The 16,627-nt window shown below is 38.3% G+C and overlaps 1 protein-coding gene across 1 annotated transcript; it reads right to left on the bottom strand.

Annotated features, from left to right (window-relative positions):
- Positions 1–155: 155 nt before the first annotated feature.
- Positions 156–16,331, bottom strand: TMF1 (TATA element modulatory factor 1). Its single transcript, XM_027467826.3, has 17 exons — positions 16,056–16,331; positions 13,095–14,329; positions 11,545–11,648; positions 10,577–10,703; positions 10,198–10,303; positions 9,438–9,580; positions 8,746–8,912; positions 8,425–8,581; positions 7,859–7,951; positions 7,524–7,680; positions 6,903–7,095; positions 6,524–6,593; positions 6,352–6,444; positions 5,177–5,287; positions 4,646–4,792; positions 4,061–4,186; positions 156–3,280 (listed from the first exon to the last, which is right to left on the bottom strand). Exons 1-17 carry the CDS (start codon positions 16,195–16,197, stop codon positions 3,137–3,139), a joined length of 3,315 nt encoding a protein of 1,104 aa, XP_027323627.3. The 5' UTR covers positions 16,198–16,331; the 3' UTR covers positions 156–3,136.
- Positions 16,332–16,627: the final 296 nt, after the last annotated feature.

Raw genomic sequence — 16,627 nt, 5'->3', positions numbered from 1 at the left:
TACCTAAACACGCATGACACCACAAGATTAACCGAGGGGTGTAGCCCTAGGAGTACCTGGGATGTATCTGACAGCCCTTTCTAACCTCAGTGCTTTCCTTTCACACCTATCAAGACGAAAAACCTACCAAAAAAAAATGTCAAAGAGAATCAGAGCACATTCTGAGCGTAAAATTTTATTTTACCCTGCCCCGTGCTTTTTACAGTTTATACACATTTTACAATTAGAAACCAAGGGTTCTATTTTCACCATGTGATAAACCATTCTGTTTCAAGGATCGTTGTAGCCCTTAGCAAAACATACATAAAGTGTAACAAAGTTGTAACAGGAAAAAAAAATAACAAAACTAACCCTTGCTACAATGTATGGATACACAGGATTCTTAACATTTGCTCCTTTGTTCATAAAGGATTTAACACCATGCCCAGGGAAACCTGTACCAATGTAGCCTGTACCTCATCCAACCCCCCTCCCCCCACACATGAACAGATGCCTTTCCATTATCTACCAAGGATGAGAAAGTAACAGTATACTTTGAGTAAGCTTTTAAACAGTATTTCTTTGTACTGGCCTAGGCAGTGAGAATGAGGTGTAAATTAGCCATTTCCCCAAGAAGTAGATTAAAAAGTAACAAATTTAAATGGTAGTGGATGTCAGTATTCTGACCTAAATTCTTTCCTTTTGCATGTTATTTCCTTCTAGGCAATCTGTCATAGCAATGTGCCCAGATCCTAGTACACGTTAATCTTAACATTTCCTCAAAACAAGCCAGAAAGAACTATGTCAAAGATGATCAAAACAGAATACTTGGAAGTCTACATTACCTTCTAACAGCTACTTGGTTTTCTAAGGCTTTGATTAAGAGAGTAGGCCGCTCCACATGATAGTAAAGGTTGCACTGAGGGAGGATATAAGAATCCAAAAATAGTTGGTGCAGGTATTAACGTCTACTTTTGTAAAATATACAAGTCTAATATTCTGACAAAAGGCTTTATATCTAAAACAGTTAATGCTGACTGCATGTTAAAATTTCACATTTACCCAAGCTCTTCCTGAAAACCCAAGATAGTCTGAGACACACTCAAACCTGCACCTGTGCCAGCCCTTAAGGAGCATCTACTCACACATTACAAAGGAAATGTTACCTTCAAAAACACTGGCACTAATAATCAGTCCAAATGAAACGATTTTTTTTTGAAAGTGCTCCATTTGTGTACCAAGATTATTAAAAAAAAAAAAAAAGTGAAAGTGATTTATTGATTCACTGCAATAGAAAACAAACAAAATTTCTAAACATTAATCTTCATGAAACAGGTTTGTTTTGTTGCATTTTGTTTTTCAAGAAATAGATGAGCTTCTAACAGGTGTACATCATAATTCTGACTTAATATGCCACAAGTCAGTAAGTTCAAACAAATGTTTTCAGTTGCTTTTTTTTTCCCTCTGAAATTTAAAGCATGCCAAGTACACTTCAATATGATGGCAAGGTTTTAAATTCTGTTTTTTAACAAAATGGTTTTACCTTGGTTTCCAAAACTGAAACTAAGACAATAAGAGTGTAGATTCTGCCCATCACCACCCAAAAAAAGAAAGCAGTCCTATATTTAGGGAAGTTAAAATTTCTGTGACAGATGGGGAGTTAAGGGAATTTTTAGTGTTTTTGCTCTATTGATTTATTGAAATCCTCAGAATGTCTGAATGTCACACTGCACTAGGTTGTTCCACAAACTTACCCTCTCTTGTGTAAATCCAGTGACTTAACTGTTCTCCTAATAAGGAATAAATCTTTCACAGGCAGATGAATTATATTACTGAGAGGCTTTTCTCCAAAAGCAGCTTCTCATCACTCACATCCTTTGTCTCTTTCTGTCCACTGAACACACAAGCAGGAACAGAGCTCTCTAACACAAGTTACAATGCAAACAGATGCAAACGAAACCCCTCGCTGTGGAGGCAACAGCATGATAGGCAAAGAATTTAAACTGCAGAGTATTTCACATGAGTGCCTATTGCAGCCACAATTCTGAGATGAAGTGAAATATTTGCTGTCTGGAATGCAGAGGAAGATGCAAGCTTCTTCCCCCGATTCTCAGCATTCCCAAGGGTCCAATTCAAAAGTTTCCTCTGACATGACCCAAAACGCAGCTAAATGTCAAGCCACGTGGATGCTATTTAACCAATACCTTACTTAAAGAATGGCATGAGAAATGCTTTGCAGCCACTGGAGACTTGCTTGAAAACTATATTAAGCCACAGAACAGTTTTGCCAAAGTCTAAACCTTGTTATTTATATACCGGGAACGATTATGAGAGCAGCAATTATTTCATTAAAATATTTTTCAGCATTCTTCTGAACCGTTTTAGCTACTGCTAGAAGTCAGCATCCAACCCTAGAGCAAATATTGAATACTTGTATTTTTGATGTTAAAATTTAACCACATTTAGAATTACAAGCAGAGCAGCTGTCTAGACAGCTCATGAGATACAACACAAACAATAGACAGATGAAACTTTATAAATTACAACTTCATCTTAAGTGTTACACTCTGCTTTAGAGGACTTTGAAAAAAATTGAATTTAGATGACTATTTTATACTATAGAACTATTGTCCTATCATGTTCAGACACTGCAAGTACAAATATAAGATTTTCCTTCCATAAAAATATCCATCAATTATGTTTCAGACAGCAAGCCACTACTATTTTGTTATTAAAAGTTAGCCAGCGAGATTTTAGAAAAACTTGTATTACGAACATGTTTAGAAAGACTTCTAATATTTTTCACGGGTATGCAAAGTTTACAAATGAAGGGCTGCTTTAGTGAAACTCATACCTTCCAGTGCTGTCTCAGGAGGTCACGGTCATCTCTCTCACTACTGTTTACAAGTAAAATGGTCCATCGTTTAGTAAAAACTTAAATACAGAGATGACTTAAAAAAATTTAAATATTGCACAAATAATTTAACTGCAGACAGTACAAGACACTTAAAGCATTGATTTTTTTAACATATGAACTTATTATATAGACATTTTCTATCATACAGTTGTTTTTTTTTTTTACAAGACATTTAAATTCAGCATTTACATAAACAATTATCTATACAATCTGTTACAATAGTAAGAGTTCCAGCAGGAGTTAATTTTGTCTTTGCTTTAAAAGTTCATCTATCTGAGTCTTGTACATGTTTTTCACATCCTCCAGATCTAATCGTAGTTCTTCAGCTTCCTCTGCTTTCTCTCCATACATCTGAAGAATTGTATTGTATCTTTGATCCAAGTCCTGCAATGATGGAGTTTGTTATTTGACCATCTTTTTAGTGTTAGTTTATCAAAGTGTAAGTATTTTACAATGACACTGATAATGACAGTGAACTCTTCAAAAAGACTCTGACTGTCTGAATATGGCTAGATTTATTCCCTAGACATAAGAGGAAGAGACTCCAAAGTCAAAAATTCTTGACAACGAAGAATTAATGCTGGCTACAGTGGAACTATGAAAGCACTTTGAAGTTCAGTTGCCACACACATTAAAAATAGCAAATTACACCTAAGTTTTACTACAGGAAGTAACAGAGTCTGTGAACCGTTTCATGGGAAAATTTAAATTGTGTATTTATAGAACAATAATCATGTCAAAAGTTATTCCAAAACTATTTCCCAACTTTAAGTTCTGATATGGTTAGAGGATTAAAATATTTGTCCCATTAACTATATCACTGCCAAGCACGCACTCAGCCTTTAACTCTCACAAATCCAGGCTGTTTATCAGAACACTCCCTTCACTTAAAGACTAGACTTCAAGACAAGTGTCTTATGTGAAGAAAAAAAATAACTCTCTTCCCAATTTAGCATTCAATTTTATGCACAGCAGACATTTTTACAGCTACATTTTGAAGTGACTACCAGTCATGGAGTAGGGATAACCAGATTACAATAAATAAACAGCAGGTAATTTATGATTAGGAAGACCTTTAAGTATAACCATAAATGGATAGTGGTATTTTTTTTAAAAAAAAAAAAACACAATAACATATCAGATTGCCAACACAAGTGCACTTACCTTTAACTGTGCACGCAATTTTGGTATTTCTCTCACTTTTTCTTCAAGTTCATCATTTTGATTTGTTAATTTAACCAATTCTTCTGCCATTATTGATCGAGTTTTTTCAAGGTTCCCTATTTCCAGCTAAGGTAAATATGTTTCACAATTAGGAAAAAGAAAATATACCTTTTTTATTAAAAAAAAGTATTTTGAAATGGCAATTAAAGCTTTTTATTGTAAGCCAGAATAAAACAGTAATTAAAGCTTTTTCTACGAGCCAGAAAGCGCATCCCCTGGAAACACTCTCCCTTTCTTCTCATTCAGATCTGATGAGTGTTGTTCCCCACCCCACCACCCTTCTTCTTCCTCCAGACAGGCAAGTTATTTTTTTTTGATAGGTCCTTCCCAAAACAAGAGAGGAAGCAATAAATGTTTCTCTTGCTCATCCCTACACACACTGGCTATCCTGGTTAACAGAACTGTCAGTCTGCTCTGAGTGGGACCAAGCGTTTTGAATACAATATCAATGAAACAAAACTGACTGAATTAATATTTAACCTTAGAAGCACTGCATTTCATTATACAGTAGAGTAACTACAGTACCTGTAGATGTGAAATCTCTCCTTCTCTTAGTTTTAGCTGTGATTGAAGGTTTTCAATTATACTTGAACCTGCTCCCATCCTTATAGCGTCATAAAGATTACTCCCACTAGCAGCTACTGGCCCAAATGAGTGATCGTGAGAATCATCCTACAAACAAAAGGTTAGAGAACCTTAAAACCCAACAAAACAAGTACACACTTTGAATAAACACGTCTAAATAGTGGGCTTGTGCACTAAGCCAATATTGCTAGTAAAAAGAAGTCCGTTTGACTTCTAACAGTGTTATTCAAATTTTCTAGTTGAAATTAATGATGTGAACTCAGCACCAATGCATACAACCATATGCATTGGTCCGCAATAAAAAACATCATTTTATGCTTTTACAGATGCTTTATTTTTTGAATAAAAAATAAATAGTTTTTGCCTCACCTAAACCAGTATACTCCTGAAGAGTCATTTTCAACATTAATAAGTTTACTGAAAAAAAAAAAAACAAAAAACTATCAAAAAGCCAATATTATTGATATATACCTGTGAGAGGAAAGACGTCTGAAGACCTGCCATGTCAACTCCACTTATGGAACTAGAACGTGAAATACTCGGAGTGCTTGAAACTGTTTCAGCTGTAAATGACTTCCGATCCTTAAATAAAACAATAAATATATTTTTAAGAAAGCACGCAAGAAAAACCCCACATCACCACCAGTTAGTTACAGAAAAGAGTTGGCAAGACAGTGAAAGTTTATGGAAAAAAAAAAAAAAAAAAAAAAAAGACTGCCCTTTCCTCTCCCCTCCTATAAAAAACATACGTTAAGTTCAACAATGAAGAATTACTGTGCTACTAATGCCTCTAGTCTGTGCTTAACTCTTTAGACTTTTCAGGAAACAAAGACATAGAAGTTGCAAACTACAGCAAAATAACTTCTCTTTTAGTAGCCAAGGGAAATGCAGAGGCAGTTCTGTACGTCCTAAAGCATCACAGGAAGGATGACATAACCAGAAGTAGGTCTCTTTTTGGAAGGTATGTTAACTTCATTTTTGTTTGTTTGTTGTTGTTTTAAAGTTTACAAACTCAACGCTGAGATTTCTCATGACTGACATACCTTCCAGAGACTGACCTCTTTTAAAGGCAGCATCTGAACGAATACTAGCCTCTGAAGGATAAAGCAGTTAGATTTTATAACTAGAAGCAGTAAGTAACCAAAATAGAAACAGTTTTACTCGAACATCAACTGCTAATCAGCAGGAACAAAGTTACTGACTCTGGAGGACCATTTTGTGACTTGTGACTTAAGCTGGAAGGCATGCAGCACATTGCACACAACCATGTGAAACCCAGAACAGGAATTCAGGAGAAGCAATGCTTGCAGTGTAAGCAAAGAAAACAAGGAGCTTCAGAAGATGAATCCCAGAGCATTCATAAATCAAAAGGTTAAAACAATCAGTATCTGTATTTTATCTTTTCTCAGGATAAATAGAGTATTACGTAAAGACTTACTTCAGCGTGTTTCACAAAAGCACTTATTTCAGTGGAAATAAAAGGCAGGCACAATAATAAAAAAGAGAAGTTCCCAATGCCTAGGTTCTCAGTATATACTGCACTGCTTTAAGCCCATTTTTTTGCTTGCCACAGTTTCAGATTCTAGAAAACCAGCAGAATAGGGATAGTCTCAATAAAATTGAACACAAATATCAGGTTTTGGTACCTTCTCCTTTGCTGCTTCTTGCACAAGAATGGCCTTCTTTCTTTCCTGTTCAACCTTCATTTTCTCCATTTCTAACTGAGTAGTTAGCAGCGTCTACAAAAAATCAATACAGGCTGTTAACCCCCTACCAGCAGAGGTGTCATCAACAGTTTAGAGAGGAAATAGACAATACCTTTTCTTTCTTTGCATCTTCCAAGGTTTTTGCATATTCATCTTTGAGTCCTTCTAGTTCAACCTCATACCTACAATGAAGAGGTACAGGAAGTAAGCGCAGAGCTGTGTGGCGTTTAGCTGTCTACCAGAGTTAAACCACAGCAAATTTTAATACACACACAGCTTCAAGATTTTAAAGCACTGTTAAAGTAACAGGCTTCAGACAATCGTTAGTATGAAACGAAAGATCCTTAACAAGTTTGGAAGCTTTCTTAGGAGTTGTCATCTTTTTTTTTTTTTTTTTTTTACAGTAGCAACAACACCCAAAGAGATCTTCCAGCTTACAAAGATTTTCAGCAGATGGTTATATAATAGATAGCTTACTTCATTTCACTCACCTACTGTTTTCATCTTCCATTTTCTTCAATTTGTTTCTCTCCACTTCCAGCTGAGCCTGAAGGCGAGTATTTTCTTGCCTTAAAAGACTATTCTGAGACTCAGTAGAAGACATCTGAATTTTATTAGACAGAAGCTCTTCTGTAGCAGCCCGTTCTCTCTCAGCAGCTGCTGCTAGAAGAGTTTGAGACTCACCTAATAATAAATAAAAAGACAGGGAATTTACCTTTTAGGCTCACACAGCTATAATGTGGTCCAATTATTTATGCATCAAAATGGACTTTTTGTCAGTATTTTAGAGGCAACTTTTTTTTTTTTTAATGCTGGTGTACTTTTAGTGTCTCAATGTCCATGCTTCTTTTAGACGTCCTAAGTACATGCATACCATAACACCTCTTACAATCTTGTTACGCTATATTAAAGGGAAACAGACAATTACTTGTCCAAGAACCCTGGCAAAATACCTCACATATCATTTCCTTACAGGAAAACATTTTGTGCTTATCCCTCTCAACCCACTCATATACTCCTTGGGCCAACATCAAGTCCTTTCAATTTACCTTCAGCTACCTCACATCTTCATTAAGAGTCTCACAGCTCAGTATAAGCTAAAAACATCTTACCAAGTCTGTCAGAAAGGTTCTTTTCCAATTTTTCCCATGAAGAAGTTTGTGCTCCCAGTGTGGCTTGCAAATTTTCTATCTGCCGGAGAAGTGGTCGCGTAGCAGATGTAACACTTTGACTTAGTTCTTGGTTCCGGCTTTCTGCTTCCTGGAGTCTCTGAAATCAGAAATTAAACATATTAAAGCTTTAAAACAATGTAATGGACTAAAATGCTATCACACTAAATCAGCTTACTACATAGGCTATTTATTAATGACATGTTAGCTTTTTGTTTTCAGTTTTTAGAAGTTCTTCTTGCAGATACAAGTTGGCATTGTCTTATTTGCTACAGTACCTGTTGTAGTTCACTGATTTCCTGGCGTAAATAATCTTCTTTTCTCGCTGCCTGCTGTTCTGCACGTTGCAGCGCTAGCCTCAGGTCTGACACCTAAACAAGCAAGGCATTATCACTAACCTCTTGCCAAACATCACAGTGCCATCTACCCATTGCTCTCCCATTTAAAACAACATCAGATGGGGTACAAGTCAAAGGCTTGAGTTTTGCAAGCACACAAATAGTTATGTAATGTATGTATCACTAAATATTTTGTCCAATTATATTTTTAAGCTTTGCATTATGATTCAACCACTACAGACTTAAATATGCAAATTGTCAAAGTAACTTTATTTAGACAAGTAAAATTAGAAGTCTTTTCTTAAAGAAAATAGAATTCTAAAGTTTAGCACAACTACCACTAGAGGCTGAACTCAAGTTTACAGCAAAGAAATCCACTAAGTATTGCTTAGTAGACAGAAATGAGTTCCACCTAATATCGTGTCTGGTTCATTATGGCAAATGCACACCCCACCCAAGTACATCTCTTCATTCAGTAAGTTCTATTCATCACATTTAAGACTCACCTGAATTGCCAAAGCTTCTTGTTGCTGTCGTGCCTCATCCTGGGCCTTCTCCAGAGCTAACCCAAGCTCTTCCTTTGCCTTCATTTCCCGACTTAGGGCTGCTTCTTGTGCCTCACTGTCCTTTGTAGCATTAGCTTTATGAAGATCAGCAAGTTCCCTGGGGGAGAAGAAAAACCATGCATTTTGCAGTTCATACAATGCCGACTGTGACTTCAAAAATAACTTCATTATGTATCATTGTAGCATCTTGATTCATCACACAAAAAATAGACATGGAAACTGATTGTACGGTTCAAGACAGGCACCCAAATATCTGCTTACTTGTACGCACTGTCGAGTGCTGCCTGCACGCTTCTGTTCCGTTCTTCAAGGTCTTCCACTTCTGCCTGAAGCTTAGCAAGATCCTTTTCTTGTCTCTCAACAACACTGTTCAGTTGTTTAATATTATCTCGATGCTGCTTCTCAAGGTCTTCCTTGCCATCAAGTACCTATTGGAGTGCAAACAAGCGTTAGATTAATCCCAGCACATGGGGTGGATCACACCACCTGAGCAATGACAACGACAAGTGCGGTGACGGATCCAGAATTAAGTTACACAAAGCGACTGGAGTGATCTAACATGTTGCAAAAGAGAACAGCAATCTCTCCAGAGGAGGGAGCACTTCTTCACCACACAATTTCACATATTTCCTCATGCTAGATCTTCTGCTTGCATGTCCTTGATTAAACTCACAAAGCAATCAAGAAAACTGCCCAAATTTGGCCAGTACAGTTTTTTCAACTCAAATTTCATCAGCCCATTATCCGATAACCAACAACACAAGTGCAAAAAAGCTGCTGGAATGAGATACAACTGCAATTTAAAACTACTGAAATCACATCTTAGTGTTCCAGTAATATCAGTTAGAATAGTCTCCCATGAAAGATAAAAAAAAGGCTACCTAGAGCTTCCCCACAAAGCTACTCTGCAGCTAATCTAAAAAGCTTTTTTTTTTTTTTTTTTTTAATCTCACCTGTTTTAAATGTTGCAACTCTTCTTCCAGTTCCTTGATCTTTTTGTTCTGCTTTGTGTTAATATTTTCTCTTTCTTTCTCCTTTGCTCTTAATTTCTTAATCATGTTGGAATTCTGTAGCTGCTGTTTGGAAAGCTTTTCTCCTGTAAAGAAAACATACATGAAGTTAGCACATATTGCCAGTTATTCTATGAACAGTCTCCATTCACACCTTTCTCTGCCCTCCAGCCCTGTGTAATAGCCAAACATATAATGAAACATTTACTTGTATTTTCATGCAAATTCTTAAGTTTCCAGTCCACCTCAAAATGACCTCACTACACCAAGCTATATTCAGATAGGATAGTCACTGAAAAGGCTTTGAAAGTAAGCAAAATCATCTTACCAGGAAATAAACATAATGGCCACTTAGTTTAATAACTATAATTTACTTCTAAAGTTAAGAAGTAGTAGGGGAGATACCGTAGAAATGGCTTGAATGGCTCTGGTCAGATCTTTGCCAAATGGAGCACAGAACACTGTACTGCACAGTGGTCTTATCTCACGGTACCTTTTAATGCATGCCACAAAAACTATCCTTCCAGCCATCTGCATTTGACTGATGGACTCTGCTGCTCTGTGCCATTAACTAGTTTAAACGTATAGACACATCTAACATGCTTCAAATAACCTGTCTTCCCCACATAAGGGAGGCTTTTATGTGAAAACAGTATATTTCAAATTATTCTACAAAGTTTTGCTTAAAAAATTAAAATCTTACCTTCCTCCATCAATCCTTTGATTTGCTCTTCTTTTTCTTTCAGTAATTCAGCAGTTTCATTAGTATTAAGTCTAGTAGCCAATTCTTCTTTAACAGTCTTTACTTCCTAAAGAATAGATCAAAATACTTAGGACCATTCATTAAAATATATTTATGGCTAGAGGCACAATTGTACTTGCCACCTTCTTTTCCCCTCCCTCTCAAAAGGCTGTTCTTCAAAAACAATTTAGGCTGGAAAGGGACCTCTGCAAGTTATCTGATCCAACCTTATTTTTAAAGTAAAGCTTTAAAACTTCCAAGTCAAATCAGATTGCTCAGAGCCTTATTCCATCAAGTTTTAAAATCCTCCAAGGATTAGTTTCATTAAAAAGCTGGTTACCTTTTTAGCTGCATCTCTTTCCTTGCACGCAAGCTGGAGCTTCTTTTCAGCATCCGCTATTCGCTGAGCAAACTCCTCTTTAAGAGACGAAATGCTACTGGTCTCTTCTTTCATTCTGAACACTTCACTACATTTAAAATTAACATTTCAGAACAGTTCCATGGCTATGTGACATCCCAAACGGTTTGCAACAGGCTGTCTTAAATGCTTTTAAAACATGTTTATAATTTTTACACATTTTACCAACAGCTCAAAAACCACATCCATATTAGAAGTACTAAAGATCTCTATTAATTCAGCAATTTAACAGTGAAAACGGCAAAACTCTGGATTTACCTTAAATGTTTTGCTCCTTAATCAAGTTCTTTCAGAATAACCTCTTAGTTTCTACCACGTACAGGGCAAATGATTAAACTTTTTTTTAAAGTTAAGATCAATTTAACAATTAAATAACATCTTCACATATTATCCATAAATTTCTACACCTCACACCTCAGTAAATTGGCAAATTCAACTTTTCATTTTTCATTCCAACTTAATTAAACAATTAATTCTGTTTTTTCCTACAACCAGTCTTCCTACCATGTTTTCACTGCCTCCGTTTTAGTCAGCAAATTACTTTGTAAATCAAGTTAGTCTATCTATAGCAGTCAGTCTCCCTTAATATCAAAACCCAGTCTCATAATAAAGATCTTTATTAATATTGAAACCTGCCTCTGCGCACCTGTTTCCCACCAGTCTTCCCAACAGAGGTTTTGGCCCCAATAAATAAAACAGATTGCATGTGCTGTAATGGTATTTTTATTTCCACATTTCCTAAACAGGGCATATCCTTTGCAACCTTCGGTCTAGTTATAGAAGAAACCTGTTTTATCATTTGACCACAAATGACAGTATTTGCATTGTAATATTGTTTGTGTTACAGTAAAGTTAGTTACAGCAATGACTGTGTCTATTTTCATACTTACTCTTTTAGGTTATCATAAGCTTCTTCCAGGCGCGCCTTTTCTTTACTTGTACTTAATAACTGTGTTTCTCTCTTCTCCAGCTTCTCTGTTAATGAATCAATCATCTGGAAAAAAATTATCACGAACATCAGATGAATGGGACAATTAAAACACGAGAGGGGGAGGCTTCCCCTTTCTCCCCCCCCCTCCAACATTAAAGTTTTAGTTCAAATTCCTAAAAGAATTAAGAAGCTTAAGATAGTGAAGATGACCATTTTTCTGCTACATTAATGTAAAACTAGGCAATAGCTAAACACGAGATACCGGTTTACTAGAGTTGTAACAAAAAATCCTTTTAAGTATACCTGGCTCAGCTAACCTCCCCAACAATATTAAGTCATATTCAATTACAAAGTTTTTAAACAGAGCTAGCATTAACCATTGAGACTCCTGCTGTGCTCCTCATACCACTCTCTACAGAATCACCCGATAATTTACATTTGAAAAGGTCTCTTCTGCAAACTGATAGCATTGGATGAGGAAAGTAAACTTCCAGGCAGAGTCAGGAGATCTTAATACATCATCAAAATTATATAATATCAGATTTTAGAAAGCTAAGCATAGAGAAGTAACACAGACATATATAACAACATAAAGTAATTAAACAGATTTTGTAAATGTCACTCAGCACGGCAGTGAAAGACAAAATCTGCTATGGTTCATTAACATTTCCCTTAAACTATTCAGTAAGATCAGAAAACTCTGGTACAGCATTCCGTGGACTTTCCTAAGGAATTAGTGATATTCTCTACAATTTACACCAAAAATTGCTTTCCTTAAAATACAGATTAGTTTGGGGCTTTACAAACTCCCATAAGCAATTGCTTTTCCCTTATTACTGTTAGAAATGCTATTGGTACTGCAAACACACCTACAGAGCATGGCCAAGAGTAGGGCCCACCTATGTCAGATAGTATGCAAAAACACTATGTCTGAAACAAAATGCAGAGAAATAAAAAAAATTAAAAAAATAATAAAAAAAAAGAGTAAAACATGTCAAAACAGCTCAGAATTTAAAAACAAGAACAGAGGGACAGGAAGGTGACAGAGGAAATGGAAAAAAATAGTGCACACAAAGCTCCAGTTTAGCCTTCCACACTCTGAAGTATCCTACTTGTTCCTCCACATCTCTAGTTAACCCATCTATTTAAGCTAGCCATCCAGATTTCTTCATATCTATTAATTATCCATAATGATACCTATCTTCTTCATTAAAATACCTCATGTACCTTTCTTTTTAAAAGAGTTTGTACCACACAAAATAACACATCTGACTTATCAAGGCTTCCTGCTTGCTAGCAGTAGTCACAACTCACAATACTGACAACTGAACTTAAGTGAAACCCAAAATGATCTGCCCAAAAACTGCACCAGTATTCTTCCACTGCAGAATAATAAAGAATTTTCTACAAGTTAATTCAGCATTAATCAATTCACTAAGGTGAACCTAACACCTCTATAATGAGGTGATGGGAGTCCCATCAATATTTAAAGGGTGTGCTTGCCGTTACCTTTTTAAGCTCTTGCTTTTCAGAGTCCTCTTCCAGCAACTTTTCACCAACATCCTGCTGTGGCTCAGTCTCCTCTTTCACAACCTGTTCTTCATCAGTTTGCACGGTAGTAACCAAAACATCTGGCTGCTCGGAATTAACAGGGGTCGCACTTCTGCCACTCTCTTCCATCTCAGCTTCCTCAGCATGTAACACGGGACTGTCATTTAGATCTTCAGATTTACTTTTCAGGGCATCAACCGTTTCTGTCTTCGGTGCAGAAGGACTGACAGTGACAGATGCTGAAGTACAAGCCCTGCCTGATAATTCGTCGTCTGAATTGATCTCACTGACACTCCTACTATCTAATGACTGTACACTAAACGAATCTATTCTTTCAAAAGCATCCGAGGAGCAGCAGCTCTCGGTCATTTTTTGAAAGTCATCTAAACGATTATAATCCGCGCAGGCAGACGTAGATAAAAGCTGAAATGATGTCTGCATTAGGTGGAGACTGGATTTTGAATCTGCAGCTTCTTGTCTCGAACTTACTGAGCTCTCACTTATTACACTTTCGTGGTCCAAAACCTCAATATCACTCGTTGTGGATGTCCCCGAAGAGAATGTGCTAATTGGAGGTGACGGCGTATTGCTTTGCCTGTCCTCAGTTTTTTGCTCCTTAGGTTCCAAACCCACGTCTTTTGTACCTGCATTAAGAGACTGTGAAGTGCTACCCGTTCCACCTCCCGTTCCATCCTCCCCTGCGCTGGATTTTTCACTGAGCGCATCTTCAGGTTCTTTCAGATTTAGAGCAGACACCTTTTTGTCAGGAACCTCATCCGTGCTTTCTTCATGCTTGGCACTGAGCACAGAATTCTCTTCTGGTTCCTCCTTGGGAATATCAAGGTTTTTCAAGTCCACTAGGCCAGCTGCAGAGGAATCCTTCACTTCTGCCTCTGTCGTCACAGGTACTTCCAGCTGACTGGGGTGCTGAGCCTCCTGTAAAGTGCTTTTCACCTCCTCTTTGGGTCGCTGTGATTTGGCTGGAGGTTTGGACACCACTGGATTTTTCTGTATATTCTGAACGTCTGTTGGAGAGAGAAAGGCACTGAAGAAGTTTTCAGATTCATCTACTACCGTTCTCCTCACTGGTTTGGTGATTGCTGTTGGCGATATTGGCTGATTCTGTGGTTCTGCATTTGAACTTAGACCCCAGGAAGATGTATCCCATCCTCCACTTATGAGAGAATTTGTTCCTAAAACAATAAAAAAGACATGCCAAGAAAACAATTATTTTCCAGTAACTGTCTTTTTACGTGCAACATTTCAGAAAAAAAAGGCTTCTGTATTGTATAAAGCAAATATTAACACAAGTGCAAACAGCAACATTTTGTTTCTACTTCCTGACAAAGCTTAGGACTGATCTTTAAACAAAACAAAAGAAAGTTAAGGGATAAATGAAGTAATTCAAGGACTTAAGGACACGTTAAACAGTAACTTGAGGAAAGGCATAAAAGAAGCCATACAAAAATTATACCAGTAACTCCAAGACAGAGAATTTCAGAAAGAAAATGGAGAAAAGTGCCTTGGAAGGGGAAAAGAGCCCATGCAGCATTCCATGGCCTTGCATAAGGGCACATCTGAAGCCTTTTCAGACACAGAAAGCAAGTGTTGCCTTTGCACAGGGAACAAGAGAGAAGGAATGCAGCATCCTGCTTCCTGTACTGATAGTAGGCTAGGCAAAACAAACAGCAGAGCTGTAGTTCAGAAGTTACAGATTAGAAAACAAGGAACTACTACTAGGTCTTAACATTTATCAGCCAATAGCACAGACAAACGCTTCATAAGTCATTATAGGAAACGGGAAAAAGGCTTGTGTTGTGTATTTTCATGTTATCTACAAAAAGTATTTGTAGGATTTACACTAGAAGAGTTCTTGCCCTTTCAGTTTGTGACAGACCTCATATTTTCCTCACACACTAAGTGACAGCACGAAGCTGACAACACACAGCAGAACTAAGATGACCGTCTCCTTCTCCTGTGGAAAAACACTGAATTGAGGAGTTCTGAAGTTGGCCTAAATGAAAGTTATCAGCCAGTTACTTCTAATTATTTATTTCAGACAAAACAAAAGTAGCCTGATTTTGGCTGTTTTCCTTATGAATTACAGCAGTACTACGGATAAGAAGATATAAATGAAATTAAAAAGATAGTTTGGACAAGTTTCAAGAGATTAAGTGCTACACAAGATGCTATAAACAATTAGTGCATTAGACACTGCCAGTATGTGACTGACAAGCCCCTCCTCCCCCAACAGTCTGAAGATATGCAAAATTGGGCTTAGTTGAGCAACCTAGAAAACAGTTTCAATTGCTTTAGCTTTCAATTTTCAGAAACCTCACTCTGCTGTGGGTATACCTGGAAACAGCTTCATACCACAAACAGTTCTAGAGATAGTTGCAGTAAGGACACTGGTTCCAGAAAAGTTAGTTTCCCAACTTTTACTTTATTTGTTCTTAATGTACTATTTACAGAAACCAGATTTTAGCATGAGGTTGCCTTCCTGTTTGTCCATCTCAAAGCACCAATTTCAGATTGACCGTCCCTTCAGCCTCTGTGCTAGCACCCCACAGGTAGCAGGGAGCTGGTTCCTCATCTCCACGCCGTGCCCCTTCTTCCAGCAGTGTGCTCCTTTCAGCAGACGCTGCAGGATCACATCATCACTGCCACAAGAAGTGGAAACTTCACTTGGTGCCACCAGCTTTGGGCTTCTGCCCTGCTCCTCCTGTCACAACGCACCTACGTGTGCCTCAAGAAGAACACTATTCCTACCTTTTTATTCACGGAACTGTTTTTATCACCCATTTTCCTCACATACCTCATTTTCCTGATATCTTATCACCTGAATTCCTCAGTAAACGGGGAAAAAAAAAGCTTTAAAAAGGGGCAGGGGCTGAGGACTCGGCCAGGCCGGCCGCTTACCCTCGCTGTAGTCGGGGATGACGGCGTCGGGCCAGGGGCTCTCCTCGGCCTGGATGTCCAGCACCCGGTCGATGGACTTCTGGGCCTGAGACAGCGCCTGCTTGGCGAAGCTGGACAGCTGCGAGGCGTTGAACCAGCTCATCCTCCGGCCGGAGCAGCGGCCCCGGGCCCTCGGAGCCCCGCTCCCGGGCAGCGGCGGGGCCGGCGGCCTCAGCCTCGGCCTCGGCCTGCGCTGGGCTGGGCTGGGCTCGGCGCCTGCGCGCCCGCCCGCTCCACGTCGCCAAGGGCCCGGCGCGCAGCCGCCCATGGCGGGCGGGAGGAGCTGCCTGCCCCCGCCTCCGTCCCGTCATGGCGGGCGGGTTGCTCTCGCCTCGTTTCCCTGCTGGCACTGACAGGAATTAAACGCCGCTTCGACCCAAAAAAACAGGCGCTGGTTTAAACCTCGCCCTTTAAACTCGCTGCTCACGCAGCCCCCGCTGCGCCTCGTAGCGCTTCGGAATAGCGTAGGGTTGGTAAATGTTATCCTGTTAAAAATTAGCGTGAAATGATTCACTACTGATTACACACACACA

The sequence above is a fragment of the Anas platyrhynchos genome, chromosome 13 (assembly GCF_047663525.1).
Source record: "Anas platyrhynchos isolate ZD024472 breed Pekin duck chromosome 13, IASCAAS_PekinDuck_T2T, whole genome shotgun sequence".
Classification (NCBI taxonomy): Eukaryota; Metazoa; Chordata; class Aves; order Anseriformes; family Anatidae; genus Anas; species Anas platyrhynchos.
This window is presented reverse-complemented; position numbering and strand designations above follow the sequence as displayed.